Here is a 10,453-nt window from a genome sequence, read left to right on the forward strand (position 1 = left end):
ATACGCACTGTAATGTAATGTGAGAAGACATCAGAGGAGAGCGTCAGCGTCATGGACGATGACAGGCGCTTGTTTTAGTCGAGACACGAGGATCAGGGTGCGACTGAAAGAGTCAATTAACTTGTCTTCCTCGTCTTCCTCAGGGACCTGCAGCAACCTGATATAAACCAGGGTAAAAGCTGTAGCAGCCTTCTCACTGCAGAAAAACATAGATTCCCTTTTAGGTCAGACACCTCCAGGGCAAAAACATTGTTATTTCGTGCACTGGTCAATGTTGGATTTTAGGTGTGTCTGCTTCCACCACATGTTTTCTCTTCCACTGGTGGACAAAATACACATATAGGAGTATAATGGTGTATCTCAATTACACTGACATACACAAAACTGTCTTATTTTAGTCCTATTTATATTCCCAAGAGGTTTATATTCAATCCATAGCTTTATTTGCATGTATATTACTTTACTAAAAACAAAAAAAATATAATATATTGCTGTTGACAGTGTTTTCAAATTTATGGAGCAATATAAGTAAGGATACAACATCCCCTGTCAAACCCATTGACTTTAGTACCCTGTCAGTAAATAATAACAGTTGGCTTTTCCAATGCGTAGATGCCGCTTTTGTGGATATATGCAAATAAGTGCATATTTTATCATTTAATGCTTCATTTGCATATTTATACATTCATTTTCGAAAACCTGGAATGCAAAAAAATGATTGTCTTGATGTAAATATTTAACTAGGGAGGCTTCATGGTGATGTATGTTCGCTTTTTTTCTTTGTGCTGTCTTCTTGATGTGAAAACTATGTATGTATTTAACATGTAACACGTAACAACTTCCTTGAGACGACATAATTCAAATTTCTTAAGGTGAATAAACAACTTTCACATAATTTTAAAAAACCACAAAGTTCATATTAGCTCATATAGTGGACTTACCATTTGTATCATGTATTTGAAAATCCACATTGTGCATTATGAAATGTTGATTTTGATATTTCTACTGTTGCCAATCAGGGAAGATGATGGATTAAATAACAAATGACTGTGATTGCCTGAGTTTTGGATAATAGCAGACACCAAAACATTGACTGTACCTCCCACTATCATTAGGGCTGCACATTATAAAACCCTCACAGTACATAGCATGCAGCCCCATACCTTGTCCTAGTCCATCAATAATACATTTATCATCCTTCCATGTTGTCTTGTTAGTCGGTCAGTCGTCTAACATGTAGCTTTGCACCACAGATCAACTTCAGCTCATCAGGATTCCATCCACGTCTCTCTCTCTTTCATCCCCGTCACTGCTGCCGTTTGTCGGCACACACCAGAGCGGCTGGGCCAGGTGTGTACCGAGTCGACCCCCGAGCGGTGCCCGGTGAAAGAGAAGCTTCTCTCCGCTGCTGCTGTGCTAAGCCGGGCTCAGGGTCAGTCTTCTGAAGGAGTCGGGGGGGAAGCAGCTTGTGAAAGGTCAACGCTCCCCAGACGAGACCGAGGGACTTTAACTGGACTGCAGTGTCCCAGTTCTGCCAGTGATGGACACTGGGACATGTCTGCTCGGGGGGGGGGGGGGGGGGGGGGTGTAGCAGATCATATGTAGAGGGATACAGCAGCCTTATCCACCTCTGTTGTGATTGTTTTTTCCACTTTATTTATCATTGTGACAAATAATTGTGGTGGATTTTGAAATTTGCATCACTTTCCCAGACCGTAATAAATGGATCTTGAAGAAAAACAAAATAAGGCACATTCAGAGAGATGATATATATGAGTATTAGCAATTTGGTGCAGCTTTGTCTCTATTATCTTTATCACAAACTTTAAACTCATAATTATCTTAGGAGTTAAAACAGATTCACTGCCATTCACTGCGAATCACTGCCAACATGTGAGGACACTACAGTTACATACTGACCATTCATATGAAGTATTAAAAGACTGTTCTCATCATGTAGCTTAATAATCTCTCCATCGTTTCTTTAGCCATATGAATCTTGTTTATTGAAGGACAGCAAGCTAAGTCACTTTGTTTCATTACATACACGGTCAAGTAATATTGGGCCCATAAAAGCATCAAATATACACACATCATACACTTACTGAAAATCTGCATTAGCTAAGACAACAAGTGCATTTTCATAGAAACTAAAACAAGAAAAACCTTCAAGTTGTATTTCAGTTTTAATGTTTTATTGATTAAATATAACTTTGCAATTTGTTTGATGAACAAAAAAAACCAAACCACTCTTTAGGTCACAGACTAATGTGAAATGGCCACAGGACGTGACAGATGAGGATTTAAGTGACAAAAATATATATTTCTGCTGAAATATTTTGCATTTTATGATTTAATGTGTTGAAAGGACCTAGAAAGCAAAACGTCAGCAAAATAAAATATCAGGCATTCATTTATTTCCCAAAGCGTTCAGAGCTCTTCACCCTCGATCACAACACTGAACTAAAAGAAAAAAAATAAAAGATGTCTTTTGTTGCTTTCCACCAACAACTGGTTTACAGCACCCGATCCATTTTACCGGAAAACAAAAAAACCCAGATGCTAAAATCTCAAGGTGGCTAAGACGCACCAAACTTTCCTCACTACTTTTTGAGGGCAAAAATACTACACCATGAATTCAGATGGACCCAAAAGCACAGCTGAAATAACCCAGGGCTACAAGTAGAGCAACGTCCTTGTAAAAAACCTCCTCAGACACAATCTGATCAACTCTGACAGCCGCCTGGAAAACCAATAGAATCACAAAATCTCTTGTGTGCATCTACATGTGTGTGTGTGTGTGTGTATAGGGCAGAGGAGGATAAGAAAAGAGCATACACTCACCCTTTTGTTTATTCTTTTACTTCTTTAATAGTTTGATAACGCCATATGTTTGTGGTGGCAGGTCAGCCAGTGTCTACTATGTGTCTGCCAGGGTGGAAGAAACAAAAAAACATAGAAACACCTCCCGTCTCCCCAGTGTTGCACATTCTGTCCTGTTTCTATCAAGAGCTGCTTTCAGACAGATCCTCCATAATCCCCCCCGGAGGAGGTGCACTTGTGATCGGTAAAAGTCTGAGTGAGAGGACTCGGGTTCATCTGTGGTTTTTCTGCTCCTGGCCTCCTAGTATGAAGTCTGTAGCAAGCCAGGAGAGTTCAGGAGAAAATGATGACACGTCCAACACGTGAAAAAACACATAACCAAACAAAACAAAAGAAAACAATCATCTCCCGGTGAAAAAGCGGTGACACACACGTTGCAGACACAGAGGAAGATGTCACGATAGTTTGTGTTGATAAGAGCTGACCCAGGTGTCTGTTTTTTGTGAAGAAAATCATGTGATCTCTGCAGCCGAGCTAATAAGTCACTTCCTCCCTCTGTCTACTGTATCTGTCTCCTGAATGATGTGGATGATTTGATCCTGTTGTGAATGCATCTGTGCAGAAATCCGCCTGTTCTGTTGTGCATGTGTGAAGGGACAAACCCTGGGTAACGTCCCATTCTCTACTTTACCCACAGGTCATGTCTGAAAATGGCTAAGGTGCCCTCATGCACCATAGTCTCAGTTCAAAGTAATGCCTGCCCCACTGTAGAATTATACTCTGTGATGTTATGTAGTTGTCTTACTTTATTAATAAAATCAAACAAAACAAAGAAAAGAAAAGAAAAAAGGCAAGAAAACGAAATCAAACCTCTCCCAGCTTGAACTGGTTATGACAGACACACAAACACAATGGGTGTCACAGGTGTACAATGCTTTTCTTTCAGGGGTCACAGATCAACAAGGCTCTCACCCGTCTGAATGTACAGTATGAAAATACACGAAGACGCCATTCAAGTTCCACCGCTACGCATCGCACTCCTCAACGCCTTCTCTTTTTTTCTCTGCAAACTTTCTCCCCACCCCCTTGTGCACCGCGACCCGATGTGTCCTCCACTTGTAAAACCACCAGCACGCCGAAAACACGTAGAGCGCGATGAATGCCGGGAAGTCGTAGAGGAAGAGGATGGTGAAGAAGCCGGCGACTAACAGGGTGCACAGCAGCAGTCTGGTGACCTGACGGAGCACGTGGAGGCTCCAGCGGACGAGGGCGTCAGACTCTTTCAATTTCTCGGAGGGGAAAGTGGGGCGTGTGTGAAACGGGGGGGCCGGGCGACTGCAGTCTTCTGTTTGTCCACCGGCCTCCTGACGGGTGATGGATCTTTGTCTTATTTCAGAGGCGTTCTCCTGCTCCTTTGCAGAGCTGGTGGTTTGGGCTGGTTCAGTCAATGAGGCGGGGGGCTCCCGAGCTGGACGAGCACTTGAATCCAGATCTGTGTGAGTTTGAATCATTGTGCCGAGCAGCTGACGACTTCCCCCCGGGGAGTCCTCTTTGCTACTTGTCTCTCTCGCTTCCTCTTGGCCTTGATGGGTTCTTAGATTTGGATCGGTCAGGGAAAATGAACCTTTCTCCAAAAGAGGCTGGCGGTCACATGTAATATCTGCCGGGCTGCCGTTCACTCCATCCACGATACTCGTGTCCCGCGCTCTCCGACCGAACACCTCCTCCCAAATCCTCCTGACCAAATCCTCACCAAATCGTTCAATGAGCGCCTCCTCCACCCTCGACTCAAGTGCCACAGTCTTTTCTGCCATAACCAGGTCGTTCGTTCCAACTGACAATCTCCTACATTCAACACGTTGAGGGTTCTCCACTTTCTCTCGCTCTTTCAATTCCCCTGACTTGTTCTTTCTCTCGACCCGAGGGTCCTCCACGTTACCCGTCGACCCCCTCGTCGCCTCGGTTTTCAGCCTTCTCTCCTCTTCCTCTCTCAGTCTCATATCCTCCTCTACTCCTTGTAGAGTCGCAGGTGGGCGTCGAGGCTCTGTTTGAGCGTCAATGTTCTCCTTCACCGTAATTTCCTCTGGTCTCGTTTCACGGCCTGTGCCCTCTCTCCGACCCCTCATAACGTCCTGTGATGATTTCAAACTCAACCCTTCCACCTCTGCTGGGTTCAGGACGTGTCTATCTGCTGGGAGAGTGTCACTGTGGAGGACCTTTATCTCCACAATGTGCGTGCTCTGAGCTGATGGGTTTATTTCCACATTTACTCCACCGCAACTCAAACTTTCCTTTTCTTCCGTTTCTTCAGATTCACGTGGATTTTTCTCCTCCTCTTTCCCATCATGCAGTTCCTCCGCTGCTCGGATTGTCCTCAACTGTTTATTAAGCACTTCTGAAACCACCGATGCTTCTCCCCTCTGCCAGGCCGATGAATCTAGTTGTCTGAATCCCTCCTGGTCTTTGTCACTCGATGCCGTATCTTTTTCCGATCCATCCAATTTGAATCCACCTTCCATTACTTGGCTCGTCCCGATATTTTCCTCACATGTTTGGTTTGGATTGAATTTGTGTGCGTGCGACTGCTCGGGTCTTATTTCCTTTTCATCTCCCTTGTTCTCCATTAATGGATTTTCACTCTTTGGGTTCAGCCCGAATTCCTCGCTGCTTTTTTCTTCTGCGTCCCTCGGGGACATTTCACACGCCCCCGTTTCCAGCGGCCTAAATAACTTCTCCTCCGTAGACGCTTGATTTTCCGTGCGGTTTGTCATGATCCCTCCTGCTGTTTCTCCGGACGTGGAGAAGACAATCCTCTCCCCGTCCTCTGTCCCCTGTCTGATTGTCTCCCTAAATGCCAGCGTGTCACGTGTCTCATTGTGTGCGGTACCTGTAACCTCCCCTTCCCCACGAGAAGAAAGACCCTCGTCCAGCCTCGCTCGCTGCGAGATCCTATCAACAGCGCTGGCATTCTGAGACTCTGGCATTTCTGTCATGTCGGCTGTCTTCGACTCCCCTGAGCTTGTTACTGAATCGTCCGCGAGCGGTGCGACGCGCTCATCTCCGCCTGCTCCTTCTGCGTCTCCTCTTTTGCCCACTCGCTCCCAGGCTGGAAGCATGTGACACTCGGCCGAACTGTCAACAGAGCCCCCGGACACAGGCCTCACCCCCTGGAGGCTACATTCCTCTAAGGTGTGTGTTACAGAGTTCGTCTGCGACCTTTGCGAGGCTTCCCGGGTCACCGTGTTGTCACAGACACACGCCTCTGCGTTCGGCTGGTGGTCGAAGTGAGATGAAGTCGTCTCTGAGGCGGTGGGTGCGTCCGTCCCCACCTGAACTTCTCGAATCGCGTGACTACTTGCCGAGCATTGGGGCCCCCTGTGATTTGAGGGGGACACCGACGCAGCTGTTTGCAGCCATTCCGCCTCCGGGACACCAGAATGGTCCTGATGACTTGGCTCAATTAGAAATTCCTGCCACACTTGACCCACCGAGGTGTCTCTATTGCCGGTATCAACTGTGCCGTTAAGAAAAGTCTGCCACAAATCATTCACAGACGGCGTGGCCTCTATATTTTCTACAGACGCCTTTGGTCTGGTCTGCTTAGTGTTCCCAGCCCAGATATCATCCATATCAGCAGCCCCCCACCGCTGTGGCGTATCGCTTTTCCAGTCCAGGGTGAGCAGAGGGATCTGATGGTAGGTGAGGACAGGCGGAGTGTGGTTTGGCTTTTTCTGGCGGTTGTAGCGATTGCTCACATGGTCACACCACGGAGCTGGCCCAGGCGGAGTAATCTTCTGGCAACCGGCTGAGTCATGTGAATATACCCGTCGTGCTTGTCTCCTCTGGGAGGGGTCCTCCTGCACACGGGCCAAACGTGCTCCTGTGGGCCGGCTTTTCACCCCGTCCACCTGTCAGGAAAAGGGCAAAGGTCAAGACAAGTAGTTTAATGCTCAAACTACTTGAAGTGTAATCGGAGGCACCAGCACGAGGTTTTGTTGTTTTTAAGGTCATCATCTCCTTTAAATCCCAAAACCGGCTTCATGACATAAAATGTGTGCAATGGCCCATTCGATTCATCGAGTATTCTTTCGTACAACATTACTGCGGTGATGCAACTGGCTGTAACGCCGCCGCAACCTCAGCACACACACAGGCCTGTTTTCCATTCATCAACTTTACTGCCCGTTCACAGGCGGTTTAGCATTTATTATTAACACTGTGCACGTGAGTGACTGCAGACAGGCTCTCAGGTGTCAGGTCAGCTAAGGCTCCACATCCCTCCCGCTCAGCTGCTGTGCAGCATAACCTACATCCCTGGCACTGTCGCCATTCACCCCTCTGAAAGACCACATGTTTATCTAGCACTGATTGTGACTTGTTGTTGTCTGTGACCTCACCAAGGCTTTGTGTCCTTCATGGTGTAATAGCGAGTGTGTCTCTGTGCTGTCCGCCGTCTGTCTCTCAGACTCCTGTGCTTTAGGAGGGACTTGGGCTCCTGCAAAACAAATGACAGGAGGTCAAGTTTGCCTTCATTTATACTCACATATCTAGACATATAGGGACATGTATGCACACACACTGAAATCTGGAGGACACACACCTGCAGAAGGTGTTGCTGTGTTATTGGACTCCTTGGTCTTTTCCTCTGCACTTATCCTCCTGTAGTTAAAAAAAAGACAGTACATGAGCCTCTTACCAGACAATACATAACTCTGGCTTTATGGTACACATATGTCAGTATTTGATCAGCTTTAAATATATATACTTTATTCGATGAGGTGCAAATCAAAATGAATTTCTCTTTGAATGTATCCCCGCCCTGGATTTTAGGTTTTCACCTCTGTCTGTTTATTTGTTGGTTTGTTTGTTTGTTTGCAAGATTACACAATGATGGATTACCATGAAAGTAAACATTTGGTAGGTTTAGGAACTGATATTTATAAGCATGTGCAATTTAGTGCAGCCTGATTGGATATAAGGGGACTGTTGGGCCTTGGCATAGGTAAGTACTCGGCTTTTCGAGTTTCTTTGACTTGTCCATTTCCTCTTCGGCGACAGTACACCTCACCTCTATGACTCAAGTTTAGTGACAGGGCTGAATAAAGAGCAGGTTGGTGCTTTCTCTGTAAAATGTGTCAATACATATTGTCAATGCTTTTCTTCATCTCTCCTGGACCCTAGATGACTATTCCTCTTGTCTCAGTACAGTCAGCTGGTATCTTTTTTCGGTCAAGCGAATGAGAGCAGAACACACATAAATACACGGAACTGTTTTTCCCTAAAGCCCTAAAAAAAAAAAGGGGGGGGGGGGCGGATTATGTCGACAAAGAGGATGAAGTACGCACATCTGTCTCTCCCTGCCACACTGAGACGTCACGGAAAAGCCGGACAGACACCTGACCTTAAATGGGCAATATGTGTTCTACAGCTCAAAGCTCAAAGAAAAGTTACACAACTGCTTACAGTAAACACACACAGGCCCACAGCCAGCGAGCAACATTAACTGCTGCTTTAAAGGACCAGTGTGTGAGATTTAGGTGAAAGGGGTTTATTGGCAGAAATTGAGTATAAAATAATCCTAGTGATATTTCACTTGTGTGTTTTATCTAAATTGTATGAATCGTTGTTTTCTTAACCCTGAAAGGAACCCTTTATATTTAAATACTTTATATTTATCTGGAGCAGGTCCTCTCTAAGGAGGTCGCCATGTTTTTGACAGTAGTACAAACTGGAGAAACTAAACATCTTTTGAGTTTTTATGAAAACTGAAGCTCCCACAGGTTCTCTTTCATGTTTGGAAGAGGAGGGTGAAGTGAAAGTTATTCAGCTGCAACATGCAACTTCACCACTAGATGTCACTAAATTGTACACACTAAACCTTTAAAGAGATGACTTTTTTTGTCATTTGAGTCTCAACCATTTTATTTGAGTACTGATAATGATAAAACACTTTCTATTGTACTTCCTCCAGCAGTGGCATGGTTTCCAGCATCAGATTCTCTCACCTTATCGCTTTGAGGCAGCTCCTCTTGCTCTTGAAGCCGCCGCTCTCCTCGAGCACCTGAGGCCCGAGCTCCTTCGCTTGTCCTCTCTGGTGGCAGAACAGCACGTAGTTAATCTCCTTGTTGTTGGCCCAGAAGGTGCCCACCGTCGTTTCGTAGCGCAGGCAGAAATCCACCCTGGTGCCCTCCCTGGCGAAGGGAGGAATCAGACTGTACTTGAAAGTGAATCGGTCTGTTTCCCTGTCACTGGATCCGGGCACGTACTCCGCAAGCAGGTCAAAGTAGCTGCTCCAGCAATCCAGGCTGATTCGGGCATAAACCGACTTGCTGTAGCCGAGGTTGACCACCCTGATCATCCCGCGGAGCATGGTGGTTCCTGGGAGAAGCTCGATGCTCTCCAGCTCCACCATCTGCGCCTGTAGCCTCTGGTCCAGCTCTTCCGGGGTTGATGGGACTGTAAACAGACAGGACATGTAGAACTCCTCCAGAGGAAACGCGGCGTCCCTCTCAGGAGGCCGGCTGACCTCCGACCCCGTCGCCTCAACATTGTCAAACTCCTTCACCGACACCAGGTTGAGGCCGAATGCGTCAGCGAACGACACCTTCCTGCAGACGACCGACGGGGGCTCCGGCTCCGAGTCCTCGTCTGTGTCCTCGTCTGTGGTGGAGCCCGTGGGAGATGAGGCCTCCCTTCCTCCCTCTTCCTGTCCCCCACTTCTCTCCCTCTCCTCTTCCTCCGTCACGACACCATCCTCTTTCAAGGGTCGGACGCACAGAGCCTCCATAGTGCTCGGTGGTCTGAGAGGCAGCTGTCGGCCCCGTCCTGCCGTCTGTGTGGCTGGGAGGGTGGCACAGACCAGAGTGCCCCGAGCCCGGCTGCAGTGATACTGTGGAGGGGAGAGCGCAGAGGGGACGTGACTTGACAGATGGAGTTTGGTTACAGCTGAACATTGTGAGCCTGAGCCAGACCTATTAATAGGACACGTATAACTGGAGCACGGCGGGCCAGTCATCCTCTCGGTGATCCGCTCACTATTTGTTTGCTAGTTACGGAGTAAATACATGAAAATAAAGCTTTCGCAAAGCACTTCAAAGTAAAACTGATGCATGAAAAGGTCCATATTTGAAATGTGCTGACTAGACAATACGTTCCGACTGGAAATGTGAAAATGTTCCAAAAATGCAAACTTACAATATGCGTCTTAACTTAGATAGATAGATAGATAGATGGATACTTTATTAATCCCGAGGGAAATTCAGATCATCCAGTAGCTTTTATACTTAACACATCACTGACATATATACATAAATCACATAAATCACATATATCACATATGGAGAGCATATATACAGATACAGGTATGGAATGCAATGATGTGATTGTGTCAGTGTCCAGTATTTAAAGTGATTTTGTGCCGGAGTGGATAGTACAACAAAATATAAACTGTATCTATATTATAAAAACAGCAGAAATATATATATAAATATATAGGAATATCAATCAATCAATCAATCAATCAATCAATCAAATTTTACCTGTATAGCCCATATTCACAAGTCACAATTCCTCTCATGGGCTATAACAGGGCGTGACACCCTCTGTCCTTAACCCTCAACAAGAGTAAGGA

At 46.1% G+C, this 10,453-nt stretch overlaps 1 protein-coding gene across 1 annotated transcript; it reads right to left on the reverse strand.

Moving 5' to 3' along the window:
• Window positions 1-1,989: 1,989 nt before the first annotated feature.
• ppp1r3aa (protein phosphatase 1, regulatory subunit 3Aa) lies at window positions 1,990-9,710 on the reverse strand. The gene is made up of 4 exons (XM_062383387.1): window positions 8,829-9,710; window positions 7,424-7,482; window positions 7,221-7,318; window positions 1,990-6,731 (listed from the first exon to the last, which is right to left on the reverse strand). The coding sequence occupies exons 1-4, from the start codon at window positions 9,608-9,610 to the stop codon at window positions 3,849-3,851; spliced, it is 3,822 nt and encodes a 1,273-aa protein (XP_062239371.1). The 5' UTR covers window positions 9,611-9,710; the 3' UTR covers window positions 1,990-3,848.
• Between the last annotated feature and the right edge of the window lie 743 nt (window positions 9,711-10,453).

This window comes from Platichthys flesus, chromosome 23 (genome assembly GCF_949316205.1).
Source record: "Platichthys flesus chromosome 23, fPlaFle2.1, whole genome shotgun sequence".
Classification (NCBI taxonomy): domain Eukaryota; kingdom Metazoa; phylum Chordata; class Actinopteri; order Pleuronectiformes; family Pleuronectidae; genus Platichthys; species Platichthys flesus.

Coding starts and splice junctions, on each gene's coding strand:
- ppp1r3aa (XM_062383387.1), bottom strand. CDS start 9,610: ATGGAGGCTCTGTGCGTCCGACCCTTGAAAGAGGATGGTGTCGTGACG. Junction 7,483..8,828: donor AGCTGCCTCAAAGCGATAAG/GTGAGAGAATCT, acceptor TTTTAACTACAG/GAGGATAAGTGCAGAGGAAA. Junction 7,319..7,423: donor CACAGCAACACCTTCTGCAG/GTGTGTGTCCTC, acceptor TTTGTTTTGCAG/GAGCCCAAGTCCCTCCTAAA.